This window comes from Argopecten irradians, chromosome 7, assembly GCF_041381155.1.
Source record: "Argopecten irradians isolate NY chromosome 7, Ai_NY, whole genome shotgun sequence".
Lineage (NCBI taxonomy): Eukaryota > Metazoa > Mollusca > Bivalvia > Pectinida > Pectinidae > Argopecten > Argopecten irradians.
Genome location: NC_091140.1, coordinates 17,816,723 through 17,843,924, shown reverse-complemented (window position 1 = coordinate 17,843,924; position 27,202 = coordinate 17,816,723). Strand labels below are relative to the sequence as shown.

At 34.7% G+C, this 27,202-nt stretch overlaps 1 protein-coding gene across 2 annotated transcripts; it reads right to left on the bottom strand.

Moving 5' to 3' along the window:
- Window positions 1–4,696: 4,696 nt before the first annotated feature.
- On the bottom strand, window positions 4,697–9,678 carry LOC138327739 (cytochrome P450 2J6-like). Of its 2 annotated transcripts, XM_069274079.1 has the most exons (5): window positions 8,938–9,144; window positions 8,197–8,245; window positions 7,149–7,664; window positions 6,469–6,912; window positions 4,697–4,959 (listed from the first exon to the last, which is right to left on the bottom strand). In XM_069274079.1, the coding sequence occupies exons 1-5, from the start codon at window positions 8,998–9,000 to the stop codon at window positions 4,781–4,783; spliced, it is 1,251 nt and encodes a 416-aa protein (XP_069130180.1). In that variant the 5' UTR covers window positions 9,001–9,144; the 3' UTR covers window positions 4,697–4,780. The 2 variants fall into 2 exon arrangements, with proteins under 2 accessions (XP_069130180.1, XP_069130179.1); XM_069274078.1 differs by lacking the exon at window positions 8,197–8,245 and having other exon boundaries at window positions 8,938–9,678.
- Between the last annotated feature and the right edge of the window lie 17,524 nt (window positions 9,679–27,202).

Below are 27,202 nucleotides of genomic sequence, written 5' to 3'. Positions count from 1 at the left end.
ATCGATATCAAGACGCAGAATTTACAATACAATAAAAGAAAAATAAATCTTTACCTTCTTTTGATCGTGCAATAGAAAGAAAATAAATATCACACATTTAAAGTAAAATTTGATATGTGTTTTCGAATGCATTATAGGACGAACATTAAAGAAAACATTTGATGAGAGCACGAATCCCTATGGGCAGACAGAGGCTTGGATGGAAAGGGAAATGTGCTAAAAGGCCAAGGAACCGTAAAACGTGATTCCCGCGTGGACCTGTTGCAATGTCATTATTATTTTATGTGGACACGACACGAGAAGATATGCCCACGTGGCTGTGTCTCCGTTCATTAGCACAGACAAAAGAAATAGTGTTTTTCTATTTTCATTTTATGTCCGTGTCAAAATCCAGAAATGACCTTTTTATGTTTTCGTTGTATGTATTTCATATGATTATCTTTCTGAATAGAACAAATACATGATGTTCAAATAACGAAAATAAAGAACTCTTCGGAAACTTCATTCAAAATGCCTAACTAAGTCTTGAGTGAAATATTAAAATGAAGAATTGAATGTTATTAGAGAAATGTTATTCTGAATAGTACAAATTTATAAAGTTTTCTAGAAAGAGAATATTTCTAGAGAAATTAAATAAAAAGGACTTATTAAGCGGGTTTATATATCATTCAAGAGATATATTGATATTACAATGTATCTAACTATTAGAAAGTCAAACAAAAGGCGATAGAACTGGATAATTCGTTTTAGTTTTTGCAGATGTAATAATTACACTGAATCTTTCACAAACGGGTTGTCTTCCCTGGTATTCTCTTCTTATTTAAGGATTAACTTGAATAGATTTTTTATGTTATGGAGATATAACACAAAAATCTGAGTGTACTCTAAATAAACCGCGAAGCGGTTTATGATGAGAGTACACTCAGATTTTTGTGTTATATCTCCATAACATAAAAAATCTATTCAAATTAATCCTTATAGTTCAATTTACTAAAGATAATCTCTTTGCACATTTAAAATTCATTTTGGGACTCTTTTGTCTATGAAATTATTACGCCGTCATCTCAGCCAATCAGAAGCGACGTTACAAACGGCGACGCCATTTTTTCCTTTATGGGCTGATAAAGTAAATTTTTAAGCCAATGAAAATGCTCGTAACAAGCAAAAATGAATTATTAAAAAAATAAAATGTAAAATACTGAACATTAATTATATTAAGTAAATTAACTGTAATATTATTTATTTCATTAATCACAAAATTGAATAGATGTTGATGGATGAGTTTTAATGAAGATAAAGTACTGTAGACGTAAGTTTGTCTACAAATGAAATAATGAAATATTAAAACGGTGTGAGGGCTCTACTGAGAAAGTAAAATATATTGCTATTTGCATGTTATATTGAATATATTTGGTCTTTTTTTTTTTTTTTTTTTTTTTTTTAAAACAATACTCTAAATCAATCGTATTGCTTTCTTTTTAATGCAGTTTCAACACAGATTGAAAACAAACTGAATAATATTGTAAAATCAGCTACCAAAGTGTGGTTTTCGAAAAGCGGACAATTAATGGGATTAAAATCATGTATACCCCATGTATACATATACGTTTCATATTTTAAGATAAATCTATGTGTCTAGGTAGAACATTTATTTATTGCTTTGATTTCTCTTCAGAGCAAACACAATGTTTATACAGTAGCACTAAAACTCAAATAAAACCTGCATCCATCCTATATACATGTACAGAACAATTGCATCTAATTTTTTTGAAATTAATTATTATGTTTTTCACTCACCAATTTGAGTGCGGGTTGTCGTTAATGTGTGTGCTAATTCCATACGTAATTTTATCAAGTACAAGTTACTATAGTAGTATTAATTTGTACGAATCTTAGCGAAGCAACTTCATGAGATATAAAATAAACATTTTCATTGCCAATATATATAAATTATGTCCAAAGAAAGGATGTTTTTTCGCTTAGTGTTTTGTCTATTAGAGTTACTTCCCTTCGATCCACTCCGCACTAATGAAATAAACCAAGAAAAATTAACTTTTCATATACCAAGTCTCCTGTGGTATGTTCACCTCCAAAAACCCCATTTGATCTTCTGCCACAGCAAGCATGACCAAACAATAAAAATATCAATAGATGATAAGACACGATCCAGAAAGATTATAGTGTAGTTTAGAAATATAATTTACATAGCAGGATTACTGACGAATTCCTACCATTTTGAAACCTTATGTACCAGATACTACCATTATATCATATTAAAGTGACTAAATGTAGCTAAATTGTGTTCAAATTAACCATTTTGGTACCAGCGAGAAATAGGTCTTTTTTAAGAGGGGGTGATAAGCCATGTTTTCTGTACGTAAGTCAGAATAGTTAGACAACATAATAACATTCATTTCAAACTGATAACTTATAAATGCTTCACCGCTGACAAATGGTATTTTTTCACTATCAAAATCAGAAGCAGACGATTTAGTATTTTTCCCCCCCTTCAGTTACGAAAGTTACTTACTTTACACTGTTACCACCACTGAAATGATTGAGCTTCTAATTTTACTTTAATTTAGAAATATAAGAAATAATTAATTGCATCCCGAAAATATATATCCCGCATTATACACTATATGGATTAAAGTACTGATGGCCAATGCACGAAAGGCGAAATGAATTATTTCATATTATTTTTTGTGTTAAATTAGATATATATTCACATGATAAAACACCAATTATTGTTCAAATGATGAATATCATTTATGCTCTGTTGGCGATGGTGCATCTTTAGGGGACCGCAGAATCAAACCAAAAAATAGATTCCTGGAAATCCCCCTTTTGGGCACAGATTTCATAGAGAGGTGAATGTTTCGGAGCCTGCTGATTGGGTATTCAGGCGCATCAGTTTTCAAATGTTTAATTTGTGTGGGTTGGGCAATACATGTAGATGTAAAATATGTAAAGAAATTTTAAAATTCTGTCAAGTGTGTGTCTGACAGGGGGAGGTAATCAATATTGGAATTTCATGAATATTTTTGGTCAATTTTTGGTGCGGAATTCAACATAAGATGGAACCCCCCACATAAAAGTTTAGCAAGATGGTAGATCTTTATTTCTTTTTTATTCACAGGTATGCCATGGCCAGATGCCATTCTTCAAAATTAGTGACAGGTGACCTGACTTGAAAACTCCATTTAACCTGGACAGTGGCAAACGTTAATATATCGTATATAGCGAAATCATTTGGTTCTGTGGTCTCTTTAAGGAAGATAAGAAAACATTATAACATCTTAATTAAATACAATCGTTTATTCCTGAACAACTATAAACTTCTCTCGTCTCAGAAGACATGAAATTAATAAGTTACAGGTTTGGTTGAGTGATGATACAATTTCCTACAGAGATTTTTACAAATCACATGACTTCTTAAAATGAAATTTATGAAAGTAAACATTGTGCTTTCTACATGACTTTGTAGAGAAACTCTTCAGAAAAGATATATTTTAGCAATGTCCTGCCTATCGATTACTTTGGTAATTCTTGAGAGCTTGTGTCGAGACTAATTCGAATTTTATGTCAATACGGCTTGCTCTTTTCTTCTTTTAGATCGCAATACTGACCTTATTTGATATTTCTTATATATGAAAAAAATACATACATATTGTTGTGAAACATTATCCCATCTATTGAGGAAGTCAAGTCAATGTCACTGTTTTGTATATAAATAGATTGACAATCAGAGTATAGACTTTGGTAACGCGACAAAGGCAGAGTGAATCGGAAAATAAATACATGTAGTTATAAAAACAACACCGGGACTGAGATAGTAAAACCAGTTTATTATTGAATATTAGTAACACAATATTCTTTTTCATTTATTACTCTTGATAAGGTAATAATCAGACATTGTAAATTGTAAGTTTTGTAAAACCAAAAAAAAAAAAAAAAAAAAAAAAAAAAAAAAAAACTTCGCTACACATATATCTTGCATACCTAATATGTTCATTCCACCATACTCATGCCATATTAAAAATACGTACATTATAATGTATTTTGTCATTGTATTCACATTGATAATATGAAGAACAAAGCATTATTAATAGCAAATTGATAATTTTATAGTTTTTTAAACTTATAAGATAGTGAGTGTACAGTACAACGTTTCCGTGAAGAATAGCGTAGTTCATCCATTTTTAATACATGAAACATCCTCAACTACACTTCATTTATGCTAGTTATCGTCAGTGAATTAACATAAAACATTGTTGTCTCTTTAAATGGTTCCTAATCTACATTATATAAATACAACAACTTACATACACCAACGTGTACTTAATCAAGCCAATCGAGATTATTTACTAGTTACTGTCGCCATCATTTTCAACTATATTAAAACATGATTGTCGATCCAAATTTATTTGGCGTGAAGAACCTTAAACGAGTTAAAATTAGACGTTTTTTATAATGCATATTTATAAGTTACCGAAATTTATGTAGAAAATATAAGAGCATTTTGTAAATGAGTATCCACTGTTTAGGGATAGATTGTGACATTTTCAAAAGCTAAACTGTCCCTAAATCAAGAGGCACATACATATGGTAAAGACAAAATACGATTAAATGATAAAAAAAATAAACAATAAAAAAAGTAAACAAATTATCATAATAAGGAGTACGTTCCCTACCCTTTTGATGAGCATTCTGCCGTTGTGTTCAAAAGAATGCATCAAAATCTTAGAGCATATTACGTGTATGACTGATTTCCCTTTGTTTAAAGTTTAACAATACGACAGCTGTAGTCCTTGGATGCTCTTGCAAGTCCTAATGTCGCGTCAAACGACGGAAGTTTGTCTGGACTCTCGGGCAGAAACTCGAACCTCTGGAGCAGTGACGTCAGAAATAGATATAGTTCCATCCTGGCCAGGGATTCTCCGAGACAAGCTCGCCGACCTGTATAACAAAACACCTGATTATGCTGAGGTAATAATTACATACTATGTTAATAGCACATCTAGTTATATCGTCAAACGTCAGCGAAGTACATTTTTGTAGTATAGGTTTGTGGATCACCACGTAAAAGCTTGCTTATCGTCTGCCTTGTGAATCTACATTCCATGTCATGTATATGTATATTGTAAATATCAGGTTTAAACCGTTATGCTAGGTTTACACTATGTTCCCGGCGACCACGGTAGCCCCGTTTGCCCGAAACGTGGTGCGCCGTGGAATTTTGGCTATTTTTGCAACTGTATTCAAGTTGAGCTAGGTCTTGTGAAGTTTTGCCACGGTCTTTTACGGATTACGTGGTGGACCGTGGATATAGGGGAAAGTGCTGTTCCCGGAGGTTAAAGGAACACTACGGCTTTAGCACGGTCTATCAAGGATACCACTACGTTCTCTCTAGGCCTGTTACGATCTGATGAGGTCTGCTACGTTTTACACGTTTTGATCGGACTCCAATACGTTTTTCACGGTCCACCAAGGCTTACTAGGATGAAAGTCTGATGCCGGGCTTTTTGGAGCAACTGAAACAATATTTATTGCCGAAAATGTCATTTCAAACACGTTTTAATTACAAAATTTGTTAAAAGCATATTTTGTATAAATATATAATTATTATAGCCAAGTGTTTCTACGCAAATATTTTTTTCTGTACTAATTTAATCTGCCTTTTGCAATAATAGCTTTGGTATAATTCGAGGGTTTAAATGTGTTTGATAATGACTATTCCTATTTATTAATACAAATAATTCAATGAAGTATCAAATATGTATCAGGCCAGGCAATGATACCCTTATCATATTTTGCTTGCAACGTAAGACCGTAATAAGACGTAACAAGCCGTATCACGCCGGACTTTCAACCGCAACAAGCCGTAAGATGCCTTGAAAGAACGCATCAAAACGTTTTTCATCCACCTTGGCATGCCGTAAAAACCTTGACAAACCTGGACAAAACGGCACGAAACGTGCAGCCAATCTGCATCAACCGTGATCAAACGTGGAAAAAACGCAACAGAACGTCACAAAACTTGAAATCACCGTGAAATTCTGGGGAACGTGCTTGCTGCCCATTCACCACGGACCGTCTTGAAGTTCTGTTACGGCCTCGTACGCACTGTTACGTTTTGTAACGTCAATCCCGTTTTATTACGTCCTGTGGCGTTCACCATCTGTACCGTGACTGCCGTGGCAAATTTTTTGACAGTTTAAAAATCTGGCACGGCATCCACGGTAATCACGATCGCTCACGTTTATCTATCACGTCCTTCTGCGTTGTCTCACGTTGTCTTGCGGTCACCACGTTTTGTCCACGGTGGCCTGAAACGGGGCTGCCGTGGCCGCCGGGAACATAGTGTAAACCTAGCATTACAGGTCACAAATGAAATTTTCCCGTGAACCATTTTAACAGTAACCACGTTTGAAGGAAATCAAACACCGGTAAGATATTGTACTGTACCTAACGAGAAAGGCATTACAATCTTTTCTTTGCCATTTAGCTGTCCATTCTCTCCAAGAAATCGTTCGGGGTGAAACTCATCAGGATTTTCAAATACTTCTGGATCTGTCATAACGGAGTCAAGATTCGGGATTATGAATGACCCTTTTGGAATGACCATGCCCCGGAAGTGGATGTCCTTCTTCGCCCCATGAGGCACCGCGAGGGGGACTATATTACCCATCCGAAACACTTCTGTTATAAATGCCCCATAGTAGGGCATGTCGGGTTTGTCGGCGAGTGATGGAAGTCTGGATGTTCCGACCACCTTCAATATCTCCTGTCGGAGCTTATCCTGGACGGATTTGTAGTGCACGATATAAAGTATGGCCCATCGGATCATGGTAGCTGTTGTGTCAGTTCCAGCCACAAATAGGTTCATGACGGTTGTTGTTAAATTGAGATCTGCACAAAGTAAAGGGAAAACATGTTTGATTCATGAAGACATATTGGATTAAAAATATCATATATAGGTTTCGACAAGTGATAGAATTTAGATTAACAGCGTTTATTGATTTGACGACCATTAGTTTATAAGTAAGTTGATATTACAAAACAATGAAAAGTATATGGTATAAAAGCCTTTACAATTTTTTTTATTAAATGATATATCAATCAAGTGTTAAGCTACTTTATTTTACCATCAAACACCGGATTCTCTTCGCCATTTTTAGTTTGCTGTAACAGGAAAACATCAATGAAATCGCGTTGGTTGTCTTTATCCAACGTGTTGCGGTGTTCAATCACTTGTTCATTGATGAATTCCTTGATATCTTCGAAATTTTGAACCAATCTTTTAACGCTGAATAAATCTCCTGGAAGGTGGCGAACAACCGGAAATGCTTGCGCGGCCCCAGCAACCGAACTTAATCGGAAGTTCTCAGCGAAGAGCGACGTCAGTTGCTTGAATTTGACATCATTGTAATCAAATCTACTCCCAAAAGTAATACTGCAAATGACATTTGATACGGCCATAACGGTCATGTCCTTCATGTTGTACGGTTTTCCGTTTTGTTTTTCGATAACGTCAAGGTATGCAGTAATTTCTTCTTGGATTCTGGATTCCAGCGACCTTCTTCCGAATCCGAAGCTCCGTAAAGTTGATAGAGAAAAGGTTCGGTTTTGTTTCCAGTTCTCACCCGACGAGAAGCCAATACCTGTATTGAAATAACAAAAAAGGAAATAGTCAAGTAAATTTAGATTTATCAAGATGTTACGAGATACAGTGTAGATAGATAGATTTAAAAACTAATTTACGTTTCGTGACTAGGTACTTTCATTGACGAATGAACTCCGACATAGCTGAGAAAACAGGAGAGGTAAAGTCTGGAGCAATGGTTTAAGTCTAAAATTTTATTTTGAAAACAAACTAACCAAATACGCGACTGCATTTTAATCAAGTAATAATTAGAGTTTTGATTTATTTATCTATCGTTACTAGCTTTTGTTAATTGGTATGATAGTTGACGAGTTGTACAATGATTATGTTATTGTGGTTATTTTGACAGGTAAATATACTTGGATGGCCTAGTGGGTGTCACTTAAATTCAAATGGCCAATATTTCATTTCCTCTGAAGTATTGTAGTGGCGTTTCGAAAATCACAGAATTATCAGTTGTCTAAATAGTATGAAAGAAAAATGAATTACATCTTTTATAATCCGAACGCCTTGGGGTAAAATATATTTACCAGTCGTTAGCAGGAACAAAGTGCTGCACAATGTCTTACAGAACATGTCCTTAAATTAAAGAAAGATCAGATGATCAATTGATTGATTGATTAGTAATATTATTATACAACTGTATATCAACTTTGGGTGAACAATCAAATTCCTTATGGCTGTAAATTAGTGGACTGTGGCAAGACCAACAAATAATAGCATCCATAAAATTAAATAATTAACTGATCTCCAGTCTCGTTTCAACCATGGCCTATGAGTTTTTTTGTGATTTTCCCAATAAAACTATGCAAGCAATTATAATTTAGCGTGTCATGTGTATGGTTTTAACAGTAAAATTAAAGATTCACGATATTTCACCATAAAGCACACTAAAGCACACTGCCATATGATATTTATTTCATTTTCAATTCTCCTAACCCTGTCAAATATAAGCTTTGCTAAACAGGTTTTATCCTCAATAAACAAATAATAATAAAAGAATAATATTGATGTTTGTTACTAATACAGCTAGCCCCATAGTGATTATCACCGACGGTAACAGCTAACATTATGACTTCCTACGAACGACGAATAAAGAAATAAAAAGAATAGACATATTAAGGTACTTGTAAGTAAGTGCATCAGACTCACAGAACAGTTTACCATGAGTGAACAAGCCATATACCGCGTCAGTAAAATAAATTTAACGTGACAAGCGTATGTATATGTGTATATTATGTATATAATGTACAAAACAACTTTCATCCTACCTTTGTTTTTAAACACAACTTCAGCCAAAAATCCTCCAGGTCTGTCAGAGAAGTCATCTGCATGTTTGACAAAAGCCTCTTTCAGTGCTTCAACCCCATTGATGACCACGGTAAAGTTTGGTCCTATCTTCAAGCCAAATACTTCACCATATTTCCCACGGAGTTCCCTGAATACTTCCAGTATGTTTCTGTTCCTCAAGAGATGTATGCATCCTACGTAAGGGTACCCAGTAGGACCAGGAGGGACATTGGCCGGCCTTTGTAGTGACCGACTGACCAACAGGATTAACAGTATCACAGCAATGGCCACTGTTACAGTGTTGAAGTTGAGGAAGGAGCTAAAATCCATGTTGTCCATAACATCAGTTCTTGTTTCTATGTGTGTAAATGTCCCTGAGGACGCTTTATAAACCTGTCCTGCTATTGCCGTTGGGGGAGTCGGTGCAGTAAGTTGTTTTCGTTATAACCATGACCAAAGGTCTAGTAGGAGGACGATCGTTCTATTTATAAAACTTTTTGTGAATGTTGTTACTCCGGTATAAAAGCGCTAGGTAAAATCATTGTGTACTCATTGTTCGTATATTTAATGATTCTCAGCGACAGAGACACCAGAGGGTCACTTTGGAGCCAGACAAGCTAAGGTTACTCGACGAAATAAAAATGGACAAAACCAATATGAAATGTTATGGAAATTATATAGACTTCTCAAGGAAGAATGCTTTCTTTCTGTACTGTACAAATATTTTGCACAGGTTTAATATTCATGAAAATAAGTATTCGGTCATTATTCAGAACGTCAGTGTGCTGCTGTGTATATTATACACAGTCGGTCGGCAAACGTCATGTGATACCTACTGTATCGTGCAAAAGTGGTACGCGGCTTCAATTTACAAAAGATGTATACATTCATTTTATAGTGTAAAGGGCGATCTGTGTCTTTCTTCTGCCCTAGATATCTGGTTTGAAACTTATGTGTACGTTTACTTTTAAGATCGCGACTAAAGTCCTAAACACACATGATAAATCAACATTAAAGAGTAACGCGGTAAATTTAAATGCATTGAATTGAAAATGGTTGGATTGAGTAATATAATCAAGATATTTTTTAAGCTGTAATTGTAAATATGAATCATTTTGATGAAATTTATATACAAAACGGGTTGTTTTTTATCCTTTACTAACACATCTGAACAATATTGACTTTGAAATATCAACTAACAGGCTTTATTGCTCAGTTCCCTCCGGGTTTGAATGGTAAAGTTAAAAAGTTGAAAACTAATTGCAGCCATAGAGATAGTATAACCATGCATCTTTAGTCAGTCTAAAACCAAAACTAGGATTTAATTATAAGGACTGATCTTTAGTTTGCAATCGATAACGCACTAACACTTGTCTGAAATCTATCAGGAAACTTCCTTCGGAAATCCTTGTTTCGTAAAGAATTTGAATGGAAATTACAAAAGACATGTTTCTTTTGAGGTTTTTGATCAGTGTTTATCTGTAAGTCATACCGAGCATCAATATTCAAATTGATTAGTGAATTCACTTCATAACACATGGATACTGTTTTATTTCTCACAACTGTTTTTAGTAAGACTTTGCGGAAATATCTTCGATGTAAAACAATGTGACACTGTAAAAATACTTACATAAATAAATTAGATAATGACATGACTTAAGTGTTTAATGTACAAAAGTCGGCAAATCGGAACCTGGTATTGTATCAGTTTTGTATCACCCCACATGATCACCGGAAGACGTAGTACACATCATTACAATCGACTAAAGTAGTAGTCTCACTCTACCACAACCTGCGTTAACGACTACCTCTGTTAGTATGGGGTTCATGGAATGGTTTCAACACAATGTGACCCCTTCATAAAGTCCACTTGGCCGGCTAGGAAGATATTTTTCTTTGTCCCTTGAGTGGCCTTCAAAGACAGGTTTGACTCTAACTAGTTGTTTAATCAAGCGACAACGCATCGTATATCTAGGTAAAGCACTTCTTTTCATTTTCCTTGTTGGAATTCAAACTCGTAATTTTGAACAATGATTTTCTGTTCAAGACAAACAAGCTTTAATTAACTAAAATTTACCAAGCTTGTACAATTCAAAAGCGAAAAGTGACTCATGAGTTCTTGACATAAATTGAACAAAAAAAATAAAGAAAGATTTTCATCCCGAATTATTTGAGCCCCGAAATTGTAAAGTTAGGAAATTTAACTATATGCATTAATTATTTTGGATGTAACAATATGATAATTAAGCTTTTTAATGCATTACTTCTCATACTTTATCTATATTTGAATAGCTAACGACCTACTGAAACTGTCAACTTACTTATAGGACAACCTGTATACAAAAAGTATATTTTGTTTTTCCAGATGTGATTATATAAGCACTGTACATGTATGTCGAAATCATTATCGTGTTAAAAAAACAGGATCATTTGTTGCCACATGGATAAATCCGCGGAGATTTAATGCTGACGACGCTTTGAAATTTAAAGTAATGTAATCGTTGCTTTTATATAAATGATAGCCGTCTGGCATTTTGTTTAAAGTTCAACCATTAATTCACGAAACAAATACTAAAACTAACCTCATTTTGTGGTTTCAGCCTTGTTGAACTCACACAATAATAAACCGTATACCCATCATTAGGCTATTGTTGTTCATTCCCTAACATTAAGTTCTACATAATCAACCTGCATACTAATTAAACTTTTTGTGGTCGTGGTAGAACTCATTTGCATATATGACATCACGAATCAGTCTGAAGTAAAACTGATTTGGTCCTAAGGTTACGAGCGGAAAATTCGGCTACCTGTCAAGCCATTGTGATATTCTGCGCCGTTCTATGTGAGTTTTATAAGTTTATATGTGAACTGTTTAAAACTGGCTCGGTGTATCTGTCACTGACGCTGTATCATCTTCTTGTGTTTACGGTATGAATATCTGAATCAGTATTCCATTTATGTTTATACACATGTGACCTTGGACACGGAAGATGATAATAAATCATGTCTCTTTAATATTTACTGTCATTTCGTATAAGATATTACAGATTTCCATATTTATATGTTTATACTTGAAATGTTCCAGAATATATCATATCAGCCATGATGTAAGTGAAAGTTAAATTGAAACTAGTAAATTTATCTTGAATATTATACACCAGAAGACGAGACGAATTCCGTAAAATGCATACGACTTTTCAGAGATAATAAATCATTTCCTTGTGTCTCGTCATGTGCAAGTAGAATTTGTGAACTTCAATAAGGCTTTGTTCAATCATTCTATAAATATCAGTGCAATTCAAAATTATTTCATGAATACAATTAAACAGTCATGTATAATAGACTTATCGACTGCATTTTCGTCAGGGAACGGTCAATCATTTGTTCTCTATGATGAATTTAAAGCTTTGAAATAAAAAAAATATCTAATGAATAATTATTTCCAATTATAAGCTGATTTTATAATTTAAATCATATTTTCAACATTAAATTGCTTCCAAACCATAAACTAATTATTACAATATACAATTGTATGGTTTGCTTTCTAACAGTATTTTAATTGAAAAACAGTATTGATTATCAGTGAAAATATACTTCAGTTCATATTTTGCATTGAACTAATAGTTTTCCTCATGTAATTTGATGAATCTTTAGAGTAACTATTTATATACCATTACTGTATGAAATATTTTTAATTACAGGTATTTGGTAAACTTGCATAATGACCTTAGTGCACATCCGTAGAAACCTACTTGGTGTGATCGTTGGTAGCTCGATTACAATCCTTATTTTGTATAAACTTGTCGACATAGGTGAAGATAAGGAACGTCACAATATGAACAGACTGACTAGATCACAGCAACTCAAATTTCCGAATCCGAGTGATAAACAGACACATGGTATCAAGTCTAGCAGTTATGCGAAGACAAGAAAACAACACGTGAGGAAATTGATGGAGCTTTCTTTCCAGTCACTCCTGGAGACTAATATGTACATACGCTCTAGTAAAGCGAGAACGCCAATGATCAGAACAATAAATCTATTCAAAAGCGTGTTGAAAGAGTTTGATATACACGTTCCCTCCCGGAAGCAACGTTCCAACAGCACTTGTCCGGAAATATACCATGGAACTTCCTTCGGATACCCTTTCTTTCATAAAGGGTTTGAAATGCGAAATTGTAAAAACCAAGTTCCTATTGAAGATTTGATCAGTGTCATCATACTTTGTAAGGAGTCATATCTAACTACATACGATATAAACAGATTGGTGCGATCTATTCACGCGTACAATCACAAAGTTTCGGCGGTAATTGCTTTGAGCTCCGCTCTGGCAACAGGTTTTACAAAGCAATTTGGGAACTTGAAGATTGTGCAATTTAATTTCACGATTTCGCCGGGAGCTATACTGAACAAACTTGCATCTTGTGTAACCACAAAGTATACACTCATCGCACGTGATTTACAGAAACTTGATCATGATTCCTTCATGAACAGATTAGTTATGGAAATAGAGACGCTGAACGCGACAGTCGTAGGTGGCGCCACCCGTGCCGACACTGGACACTGGAGAAAGGGCTGCTATCAGATGGTTTATCAGAACTACACGCTCGTGTTAGAAGAAGGCTACGCCATGTCTTTACGGGAATGCATTCGATGTGACTTCATAGAAGGTCCATTTCTCGTTCGTACAGAAACCTTGAAACGAATGAAATTTGATGAGCACATCACTCAATCTGGGCTGTTGGAGGATTTCTTCCTGAGGCTTCAACAAGATCTGTATCCCCCATCTTTCGTATGTCCAGATGCTATGTTTTATGTTGGAGGCAAATCTATTAATTTTGATAGTAACGATTGGAAATTATTTGCAAGAAAATGGAATCTGCGCCGCATATTAATACCAGGTCAAAAAATAAACATAGGCTGTCCTATTGATTATAAATGTTTATTTTGGAAAGGATTTGCTGTTTCGTCGTGTTGTTTGGAAGAGCTGGATGTCTTGGTAAAACTGATTATGTTGTCTTGTAGCAACATCGGTGCACTATGTGAACTACAGGAGGGTACTCTGTTGGGGGCCGTGAAACTCAGTAAAGTATTACCATGGGAACGAGATGCCGACATTACATTTCTATCTTCGAACTTTTCCGCAATATCATTTATGTCTAGTATATTTAAAATAAAGGGATACGAAATGCATATTGAAGAGAAGCCCACAGGTACAGAAGATGGTGTTCCTACTGGTGGCAGGATTGTAATATCCAGCAAACATTGGCACGTGGAAATGTATGGTCAACACGACATGGATTCCAGGACGTTGCTAAGAAACGGAGAAAGCCCTACCAAAGTATTACTGAACGGTCAATGGGTGAATGCTCCGCGAAATCCGGGTTTGTACGTGAGGAATAGATACGGCTACAGAGTGTATGCCCATTCAGAGCATTGGATGGACACGGAACAGAAAAGTGGTTGGTCGGAATACGCTACAGACACATTCTTGGCATGCAGTCAGCCTGGTTACCACAACTGCTTAGATAGATACAATGGCGACGGAAATCTGCAATTCAATAACCCAGTACCGTAACAGGTACGACATATTGATTAAAATCGATAACTTAGTCAGGTACAACTGTAACATGTCAAGATTCACTCAAGATTCGTTCAGCTAAGATCGTCGGAAGTGCATTTTAGACAGACTTGATCAGTTTTAACTTGTGGAAAGAGTTGTCAATCTGGATTCCGTCCTCAATAATTATGCTTTGACTAAATATTAATTCTAAAAAATATTGCCTACAATAACACACAAATAATCTTTATTGGAACATATGTATTCTTGTTTTATATGTTGTGGAGTATACCGAAATATTCATTTTGCAGATAAATGAATAATGTTGTAAGTGTGTCTGGACCCTCTTGCATGAACCTTCTTGAAAAGGGGGATTTCCACAGTCTGCGTAAAATTTAGCTTGTTTCAGATGTTGTAAATAAGTGGATCTTGACACTGTATCATTAACTCACTTTCCCCTGAATTCCACAATGGACTGTTCTGGTCTTTTATCAAGGAAAATATGTCTTCAGGGTTGAATGATATCACGCAGTTGTGTTTGACTTTCTAAAACTTGCTTCGACGTAACAATCGGAATTTTGAATTCTTATACCGGTGATGTGTCTTGCATACTCCTAGACTCCTAGTCTGGTTAGAAATATTTTGTGGTGCCTGATTCACCGGAAAGATAATTTCAGGATTTTCTCGTTCATAAACTACTAATTTTATACTCTCTAAAGTGATAAGCCATACAGCTTATTTCCCTTGTGATTCGCCCCACTTTATTAGTGGATATCAAAGATGGATTGACTGTGGGTATAGAAAAGTATAGCATAATATACAAGCTATACATGTAGCTTTATTTTATGCAACAACACGTACTCTTATTATTTACCCCGATGGCTTTACGTCGTCTTGAGTTGGTTTTTCATTTTATTTTCTTGTATCGAATATTGGCGTAATGTGATGATTGGCGTAATTCTGACGAATCCCCACCATAGGAATATTATGTAATGTAATATTATGTACAATATTTTGTAATGTTTTGTTTTTATCTTTATTGATCTCTTTTTGAAAAGAGAACAGGTATTGTAACAATGTTCATTGTAATGGTCATGTTTAAAGTATCCACTAATATGTTGATTGAATATGGAGTCCTAATTATTATAATGTGACCATTCAATTTTGTACATCATCGGATGACGTTCATGTAGATGAATCGGACAAGCAACAATGAGTGAAAGCATATTTATTTTATCACTGTCAATGGTTTATAGTCCTTACTTATCAGAATCCTTTAATTACGTAATAATGATGTACTATTGTCGTCCATGTAAACTTTAAGTAGTTTATCATAGTGATACGTAAGATATATAGGATTTTACATGAGTGTTCATTTCATATGAGATTTGATGAAACGAGTCTAAGAAGTTTTAATTTTCGAGCCTTGACAAGCAAAAATTAAAACTTCGATACTTTTTATCAAATAACTATAAAAAACATACATAACAAAAAATTTCACGTCAAAATGTATTCCGAAAATCCGGCGGAGGGCGCCATTTTGTCCCGCTGTCCTCGTAATCCTGACGTTTATGGCGTCGTTTTATAGTTTCTGTCTGACGTCACAATGAATTTCCAGCCAATGAAAATCATCCCAAGTCATATTACACTAGTGACGTGTCGCAAAAATATAACACGGGCGAAATTATTGGATATCAGGTGGATTGTTAAAACGAAATAACACATGGCAGAGTAGAAATGGAGTATATATTGGATATACTGGGTGATTAATTCACTCGTCGTATTTGACTTGTATGCTTCGTACATGTGTAAAATATCATATCATTAATAATTCGAAACAGTCTCGGTTTGTGCAATGCACGTTAAACTTGACAAAAATAAGCAAAAAATATTTTAGAAAGGTTAATAAACTAAACGAATCTATAATTTCTTGACTTGAATAAATTATTTAACTATAAAAATGAAGTGAATAAATATAACTGAATGGCTTATCAAATTCCTCAATATGTCTGATACATGTCATTGTTATTATGTCATATACATATATATATTACTACCTAATCAGAAAATAAATTTGGCTTTCGTTTAATACGTTAGATATAAAAGCATGATTCAAAATTGGAATGAATAGTAATTAAACAATCCATTGCTCTTAACGAATACTATCTTGCATAGCATATACCATACTTATTGTTTTGCAACGATAAAAGATTGTTAGTTTTGAATGACAATTTCATTATTTTGTTATAATAAATTGTTTTAGAACGATCATTCAGAGGGCCCGTATAGGCATGTTGCCTGTTGCCCAATTCCGATTGTCTTTAACATCAGACAATAAAATATTCTGAAATGAAATGAAATTATTTTGTCAATGACAAATTCCAGTATTTACATTTTGAGTTGGTGTTATTTGTTATTTATTCTAGGTTTTGTCAATCATTTGATTTTCAGTGTTCTTGTTGGGATACTGTTATGATTCTAATATAAACTTTGATTAACTAACCTTTTGATTAAGACTACAGTAATCGCTTGTTGTATTTTGATAAGGTTGTACATGATTTATCCGTGCAGATATTGGAGGGAAGATGCAGAAAACTTTTGTAAACGTCCGCCGGAATTCACTTGGTCTCATTATGGGTTGATTGCCTGCCTTCCTCCTTCTCCACAAAATTACAAAAATCAACAGAAAAACTGAAAGAAGTATGTATGAATGAATGTATATACTCACCGAACGAAGTTTGTTGGTCCTTGGAGACACCACACAAAAACAATATGTCAGGAATATCTGTCACGTCTGGAGGCTAACGTGCATGTTCGCTGAAATGAGGCAAAAATGGGCCTATCATCACTTCATCAGGCCAGGAAATAAACATTGGTTTTTGATTCAAAAGTTGTTTTTTTTGAAAATGATTCGCTGTTTCACCGTGCTGTTTGAAAGAGCTTTGGCAATTTGATAACCATAGACATGTCGGTGCGCTTTGTCAACTACAGGAAGGTACTATTTTGGGGGCTGTTCAACTCCAAAAAGTGTTACCATGGGCACGATATATTGCATTCTTCTCTTCGAATTGTGGTAGTTGGTGCATTTTGAAAGAGTTTATGAAAATAAGAGGTTACATTATGAATAGTTATTAATCAGAATGGGCAGAAGATGGTTTGCTAGATGGTGGAAGGATAATATCCAGTAAATAATGGTAACTAGAAATAGATTCCAAGGTCTTACTTAGACACGGAGGAACCCTACCAAAGAACCAATGAATTGGCCGACGGGTGAATGCTTCATGAAACCCTGGTTTATATGTTCGAAATAGATATGGTTACCGAGTACATGTAAGAGATTTGACTGGACATTGAAGAAAAAAGTGGCTGGACAGAATATGCTACAGACAAATTCGTGTCATGAAGTCAACCGGGAAACCATGATTGATTGGAAAGGTACAACGGCGACGGAGACCTGAAATTTAATAATCCAGTACCGTCAAATATCACTGTAAGTTTGGGTGATATATGTGATTTAAAAAAATGATTGCTCAAGAAATAGCTGCCGACAACAGATGATATTCTTATCAGTCATGAACGGTATTAACGTGAGAAGGTTTTATATTCAGCCAACTGACATTAACAAAACTTTATTAGCACCGTTATTGTATTTGCTCTTTTGTATCCAATGGTTCATTCGCCAATTCGGAAATTGAAACTAGACCTTTCGCAAAGCCATGTTCTGTGTCGTGCCCTCAATATATGACATTTGATTTTGACACTTGATGATCAAGTGATTTGAATTTGTTAGATATTGTGAAATATTGTATATTGTTATGACTAGTAAATTAATTGTTGTCGGCAGCAATGTATAGCCCATTGCTAAGCCGTGACCAATATAACGCCGATATAAAAAAAAAATAATGATAAAATTAAGAAGTGTAGCATTCTGTCTTACATTCATTATTAGCCAGGAGTGGGAAGAGCAGGATGCTGTGGATAGTCTGTGCAAGAATAAATGAGGAAGATCGGGAATTATTATGATTAATGGTTGTTCCTTTGACTAAGGTGGCAATAATCATTGTTTAAATAAACCTTGAATATGTCTGCCGTTTTCTATGAAAATTTAAAATGCAATTTGAAGAAGGAAATAAAAGATGAATGTGAAAAGATATCAATGCAATATGATTAAATGGTGGCATTAATATGGAGGACATTTTAAATAAGTAGTTTTATATTTTATGCCAACGAGATTAGTAATGCTTGATATTACTCATTCTTGTCTATCAGAGTTACTTCCCTTCGTTTCATACTGACGGATGGTATCTAGAACAGAATGAATTTTGCTCTTTTGCGTAAAACTAGATGTACGTGTTAAGAATCTTTCATATGTGGATATGAAGGATATGGCTATTCTACCCGGGGGTCACAAAATGTAGTAAAACCAGAGGCTTGCCGAGGGTTTTGCAACTTTTTGTGATCCCGAGGGTAGAATATCCCTATCCTTCATATCCACTTATGAAAGAGTATTTTTCTTTCATACCTCGACGTTTTATTGCAATTTTTTTTTTTTTTTTTTTTTTATTGCAATTTTTTTTTTTTTTATAGCACTCAGGACTATAAGGTCATTCTCTATGCATATATGGTCCCAATGCGACAATGGTATATAGCATATGTATATATATATATATATTTTTTTTCTTATCTTTCACAATAACAAGTCTCATTGTTTCTAACAGTAATTATTTCTGACGGAGATAGAGAGAAAGAGAGGAGAATCGAGATAGAGAGGAGGGTAGTGAGAGTAAGGAGCAACGTGGAGATCAAATACAGAAAGATAGAGAGAAATACAGAGAGAAGGTGAGAGAGAGAAAATACATAAAGCGATAGGGGGAAGGGGAGGAAAAAAAACAGAACGAGAGAGGGTAAGAGAAAAAAAGACAGCGAGAGTGAGCAGAAAAAAAAAAGCAGGGGGAAAAGACAGGAAGGGGGAGTTTGAGAATAGAGAGGATGTGGAGGCAGGCGAGACAGTCGTGGGCGCGTGGCAAGTAGAACTAATGTAGATGAGCGAGAAAGCTTAGAGAAAAATAGAATATCCGGTAAAGGGAGTGAGTATATCCGGTAAAGGGAGTGAGTATATCCGGTAAAGGGAGTGAGTAGAGAAATGAGAGACAGGCTAGATCAAGTGCGAAAGCTAAAGTAAGCTATGTGAGAGTCATGAAGTCATCATCTTTCTTACAAGGACTCACATTACGCTAATATTCAAGTATAATACAATCATGCGGAGAGAAGAAATGTGAATATTTATATATTGTTTGAGTAATTTTTTTTTAATTGTTGTAAATATCCATTGTCTCACTTTTTCCATATTTGCTAAAGATATTCTTCTTTCAGTGTCATCATAGTGCATTTTTTTTTATTATTATTATCTTTTTTCGCCATTGTTTCAAATACACTGTATTTAATTTCTGAGCGAGTCATGAACCAAAAACATTACATACAATTATACTTAACAAAATTGATTTCATGCGCACACAATCTTCATTTGTACAGGTATACATCAAGTGTCATTGCCCTATATTCCACCAAAACAGTCCATATAAAAGGAAAAAGGCTACGACACTCAAATCTTATACATAGAAAGTAAAAAAAAAAACCTTTTTCAAGTATGAATACTAATTGCCATATTTTGCATGATATTATTACAAACATGTACATGCAAATTAGATAATTCAAAGAAATTAATTTACCAGGTATCATTACACGCATGTAAAAAGTTATTTATGCATGTGTTGCTTGGCAAATGCCTAATTTTCCTTACATCGCTATACATTTTCAATTCGTTTTTTAATACCCTAAAAATGTCAATTTCCTTCGTTCTTTTTTCACTAACGTAGTATGTTTTATAAACAGAAAAATATATAATCGATACTAGGACATTTAAATCTTCATATACTGGCGATTCCGTTTTATAGCCGGTAATAATATATTTGATATTTGCAAAGTTCCTTCCAATTTTAATTTTTTCTTAAACGTTTCATTGACTTTTTCCCAGAATCTTTTAACATGTTCACATAAAATAAAGAAATGATCGTAATCCTCCGTTACCTGACATGTAGTACACAAAGGATTGGATTCTATTTTCCATTTGTACAGTAATTTTTTACAGGGTAGTATACACATAAAAGTTTCCACCTAAAGACTTTTAATTTATTCTCATCCAAAGAGTGAAAACTAAAATTGAGGCTTGTTTTTAATTGAGTATCGCTTGACAATTCAAATTTATTTTTCCAAAAATTAAATGTATGTGCTTTAATTTTCTTATTCTTTACTAATAAGTCATAAATTACTTTATTGGTAAGCTTTTCAAGAGGAATACACTGTCTACTCTTAGTCGTTATTTGCAATTTCAAAGCATCATGCGTGATTGTTGTATTAATAGAAGAATTAGATTGGAGTTCCTGTAACCACCATTTTGGAATTGATTTTTTCAACATAATAAGCTGTGACATCCAGTTCTGTTTCGAGGTCAGCTTGTTCAAAATATACTTCTCACAGATTTTTCCAGAATCATCGATTACATTGTCAATTGTTAATAGATTATCTTTAACCCAACTTGGAAACAATAAGGAATATTTCCCGTTTTTAATATGTCTGTTGCCCCAAATGATTTCTTTTCTTATATCTAGGTAATTTCGTGGATTGCATTTGTATCCACCCCCCACAATTTTCCACGCATTTATTATATCTAAATAAAAATCTGATTTAAAGTTGACTACATGGTCAGTTTGACTCTTATTGCATAAGAAAATAAGGCCATCTATACCGTATTGATCAAAATAGAAAAATGGAATAGAGGTCCAGTTAGCACCAACATTATCAAAAAATCTTTTAACCCATGCCACTTTTAACATATATATATGAGATTCCACATCGATCATTTGTAGCCCGCCGTCCTCGTGTTTACCGATAAGTGTCTTTCTCTTAACTTTTTTCTATTTTCCCATCCCAAATGTAGGTGAAAAGTATCTTTTCCAATACACTAATCTGTACTTTACTTATGTTTTGAGTCGACGCTATATATGTAATTTTAGATAAAAGTATGGCTTTTACGACAGTAATTCTACCTAGCATAGTTAATTTTCTTTTCTTCCAATTCTTAATGTCACGTTCTATAGCCTCTAATTTTAACTCCCAGTTTCGATTCTGACAGGCAAATTTATCTGGTCCAAAAAAATATCCTAACGATTTTACTTGCCCTCTACTCCAGGTTATATTCTCATATACATCATTTCTAAATTTGTTTCTCCCTAGCCAAATACCCTCTGATTTGTCTTTGTTAATCTTTAACCCAGAAAGTTCCCCAAACATTCCAATTTCCTCTAAGGCCGTTACTATATCAGAATATTTCAAAAACAAAGTTGTGTCATCTGCTAATTGACTTATTTTTAAATGTTTGTTTCTTACCGTTACACCACATATATCCTTGTTGGAGCTTGTCGAATACCACGATGTATATTAAATCTGTCTGAAATCCAGTTATTATTAGAAACATACCCGTAAACATTATTATACATAGATTTTACCCATTTGATAAAGGATTCCCCCAAGCCAAATGCTTCTAAAGAAGCGAACATAAACTCCCATTCAATCGTGTCAAAGGCCTTAGTAAAGTCTAAAAATAAAACCGATGCATCAATGTTAAAATGTTCCGAAAAATCTATAACATCCTGAATTTGTCTAATATTGAAACCAATAAACCTATTTTTTATATACCCGTTTTGGTCTGTATTAATAATTTTTTCGATAACTTGTTTTAACCTGAACGATAGAGCTTGAGCAGCTATTTTATAATCGACATTGAGGAGTGTCACTGGCCTCCAATTTTTTAAAAGATCCTCGTCACCCTTTTTGTGTATTAAAGATAAAATTCCACATTTTTGCATATTTTGAAAATTCGCCCTCGGCGTAGCCTTCATTTAAAGAGTTTACAACTAAATCGCCTACATCGCTCCAAAATTTTCTGTAAAATTCTACTGTTAAACCGTCCATCCCCGGACTCTTTCCCAATTTCATTTTAAGCACGGTTTGTTTGCATTCATCAACGGTTAACTGCCCCTCACATAGGTTTTTGTCAGTAGCTGATAAAGAATGTGGGATATTTGTTTCATTAATATAAGTTTTTATAGCGTTCGCATCCGGTTTGTTACTGGTGTACAATTTTTGATAAAAATTATGTTCGAACTGTAGAATTTCATTATTTCCGGTAATAATTGATCCATCATCAGCTTTTAACTTGTGTATAACCTTTTTTGACTGTCTACTTTTTTCTAAATTTAAAAAATATTTTGTTGGTTTCTCACCATGTTCTATCCATTTGGCTCTTGCTCTGACCTGTGCTCCTACTGCACGTTTTTCATATAAATCCTCTAATTGTTTTTCTATCTCACCATCTTCTCCATTCTTTAATCTCTTTTCTAATTCTACAATTTCGTTTTTCTGGTTTTTGCATTTGTTTGTACAAAAAGCTATTGTTGTTTCTTTTATATTGATTTTACACACGTCCCACAATTGTCTTTTGTTTAGCGTTGTATTAGATTTGTTATTTATTGTGTTTTTTATAACATTTTTTATTGCATGCACATATCTTTCATCGTTTATAATACTGTTGTTTAATTTCCAATACCCCCTCCCCCTGTTTTTTTTTTACTTCGTCAAATACTTTTAACGAAATCGCCATATGATCGGTGGAACGAATCATAGCTGGTCTGATGTCACAAGATTTAATCAGTGTTGACATATTTTTATCGATAAGCCAATAATCTATTCGGCTTGCATCACCTGTTGCCTTACGCTTCCAGGTAAATTGTAAACATGTAGGGTTTTTTTCACGCCATATGTCAATTAATTGGCATGATTTTGTCAGTTTTATCAAACCATTTACTGGTTTCTTTGTATATGTAAATTTATTTTTTGTCTTTCTGTCAATACTTTGGAAGGAATCATTAAAATCACCACCCAAGATTATGTGTCCTTCTGAAAAACGTTCAACATTTTGTTGTACATTTTTGAAGAAAACATTTCTCGCGTGCACTTCATTCGGTGCGTATATGTTGACTAAAGTATATATGTTATTATTATACTTGATATTTATTAAAATAAAGCGTCCGTCGTCATCTGTGTGTTCACTAATAATGTTATAACCATTTTTTCTACAATCCTTTATAAAAATAGCTACACCTCTGCTATTACTAGTACCATTACTACAAAGAAATAAATCACCAGGAAATTCATATTGAAGTAAGTTGATTATTTCTGTTGTAAAATGAGTTTCTTGTAAAAACAATATATTACCTTTTTGTTGTTTTAACCATTGTTTAAGACGTTCTCGTTTACCTTTATCTCGTATCCCTTGAGTATTAAGGGACAAAATATGTAGAAGGGAGTCCATTACCAAAAAAGCCTAATATATAGTATATCCCTTTAAATATTTTTGTCCTTGTCCTTGTGTTTTTTTGACCTGTCATTTACATTTGGCGGTGAACGCGGGGATCGTTCCACAACTGGTACTTTGCCTCCTGCCTTTGTGTTACTATTTTTTGCAGCATTGATGAACCTGTCAAGAGTTTGAGATCCTGAACCCTTGGACGACGCGCTACGGGCCCGGGCAATTTGACGTCCCGTCGGACCTCTCTCTTCGCGTTTTTTGGTACGTCTTGGTGTTACCCCCGGAGCGTCCGCTGGGCAAGTGCCATTCTCTGCTGGTGTCTCATTGGAGTCAGTCGTCTGTTTGTTTTCAGGCTCGGGTGACGGATCGACGTCATCGTCAGAAGTGCCATCAGAAGTGACGTCGTTGTCTGGGCAATCAGCACGTTTGTGACCGGGCAGCTTGCAAAAACTGCAGACCCACTCGTTTTCACAGTCTCTTGCCACGTGACCAGATTGAAAGCAACGTCTACATTTAGACTGTTCTTCATCCGATTTTTGACCGTAATGGTAGATCTTTGCTGTATACGATCCTATTTTCAAAAATTTTGGGAGCGGGTTGTCTAATTTGTGTACGATCACAAATCTGTCACCCGTATGGCAGTTTGTGAGTTTGTTGTCCACACGTAACTTCTCCTTGTATAGTGATAAGACTCATTCTTGTCTATCAGAGTTACTTCCCTTCGTTTCATACTGACGGATGGTATCTAGAACAGAATGAATTTTGCTCTTTTGCGTAAAACTAGATGTACGTGTTAAGAATCTTTCATATGTGGATATGAAGGATATGGCTATTCTACCCGGGGGTCACAAAATGTAGTAAAACCAGAGGCTTGCCGAGGGTTTTGCAACTTTTTGTGATCCCGAGGGTAGAATATCCCTATCCTTCATATCCACTTATGAAAGAGTATTTTTCTTTTATACCTCAACGTTTTATTGCAATTTTACAATTATAATATCCCGCCATTTTGAAATAAATTCGAAGAAATCCACGACTGAGAGTCAATTTTCCATACATGAAAAATTACATGATATTTTCAACAAAAAATGCGTTGTTTGCATCATTTATCGTAAAACCAGTCAAGTTTGGGGAAAAAATGTTAAAATTTTACCGGGGAAATAGAAATTTTGTTGATGCCGTGACGTCACAATGTTTTATTGCATGGGTAGCTATGCAATACAGCCTCAGGCGACATGAGTGTATTTCCCTCGACCAGCCAGTATTACACCTGTAGTTATGAAAGAATAAATTGCATAGCATATGTGTGGCCAGTTTGAAGATTGTCAGCATCCTACAGACACGATTTTGAAAATGCAATCTGTAGAAAATCATTAAATATAAAATGAATCTGTAGCAGCTCCTTGTGTTGACTATTTTTTTTATTATCTGATCCATATTTCGGTTTTGGCCCTCTCAAATCAGGGGTGTTTTTTCACCATAGATATCCTCAAAGCGGGAAAGCTGTGTATCTCCAATGACCTTGCAATTGGGTCTTCATTGGCAGAGTAAAGCAAAGGGGAGTATATACTAGTGTGGTTTTGTCTGGAATTCTGACAATTTCCAATCCCAGTGAACATTCTGCTCTAAATCTTTTCCTTGTCTTTTATTTTACAGAAGATATTAATCACATCTATATATATTGTGTTGTGTTTCAGATGCGTTATGTACTGGCTGTTGCTGTTATTCTCAGCACCTGGTTGCTGACCAGAAATGAAAAAGGGTTTGCTTTTTTGTTTCCTATTTAATGTCCTATTAATACCCAGGGTCATTTAAGGAAGTGCTAGGTTTAAATAAGAGGTGGAGAAAAGCAGAAGTACTCTGAGAAAGCATTCGATCTTCGGTCAGTACCTGGCATATTAGTTCCTTCATGACCAACAAGATTAAAATTTCAAAACCCAAATATTTACATTTTCACTTCGCCCCGCCTCAATGAAACTAGTAAACTCCGATCACTTCATTTCCCAATGAAGATGCTTGGTCACGCGCTGACCTCTGACCGGCGTGAGAATACATTTTGACATTGTTTACATTTTGACCTAGTTTTACGCCGCTTCAGTTTTGAATGAACTTTCTGCCTGTCTTTGTACATTCAGAAATGCTTGAGAAAGTGATATTAGAAATTGTCAGTAATATAATATTATACAGATATTTTACACGTATTTTGGTGAAACGCTGACTTAGGCTCAAGCCCCGGAAAAATGCTGAACATAGGCTACCGAACGCATGAGGTTCACCACTCATCGCAAATAGGCATAATCGAACGCAAATGGTTATGATAATGTGCACAATATATGTGATGCGGTGATATACATGCAAGCTTAGAAACGATAGATTCCATTAAATAGCAAACAGGCTGATTTCAGTGAAATTAAGCCTAACAAAACGATTCTGTGAGTGTCGAAACCCACAGCATTGGAGGGTCGTTGGAAACCGCCAATATTTCAAATCAATGTTTCTCTACTTACTTTATACAGCATTTTAATCCCAAAACTCCAGTTGACAGAGAAGTTATCACATTTCAAGAATAACACAGAAGTCTTCCAGTGATCTGCGACTAAATCCCACATTTTAACACGTTTTATTGAGCCCCGGAAGCACCATGTTATTGGACTGCATCACATACCATAGACACAGGGGTTGGATTTCACAACATGTTTAGTTAATAAACATTTAAATGTCAGCTACAAATAATTACCAGACGGAAATACAACATTCAGTTACATTCCACAACAATTACAATTGAGTTTTAAAAGGTTTGATTATGTTTAGATACCAACTATTCAGCATTTTCACCACAATCGTCATTTTCTTCAAAACCGGACCCCTGCTAAATCGAGCAACCGGATTACACATTGACTGCACTGCTAGTACTGCGCAGCAATTTTTGTATTTGAAGCTACATAATGTTTTTATGATAAAATTTAAGTCATTAATTCTGTACATAGAAACAGTATTTAGAAATCGCCGTTTTTTATAATCTTAACAACGCACAAAGAATGAAGTTATTTTCGGAACTACATTTTGTGTTGCCTTGGTGACGAGAAGAACTGACTGGCGGCTGTTCCGTAGCTGTACATACATGTACGATAACTGGTACAATGTTGCAAATTTGTATAATAACATCTCGTGCAAATGTTACATGAACTGCTTCGCAGTTCACTTAAATGGTGGAGAGTTTAGGTTGTAATATGTCTCCATACCTCAAGTGCTCTGCCATCAT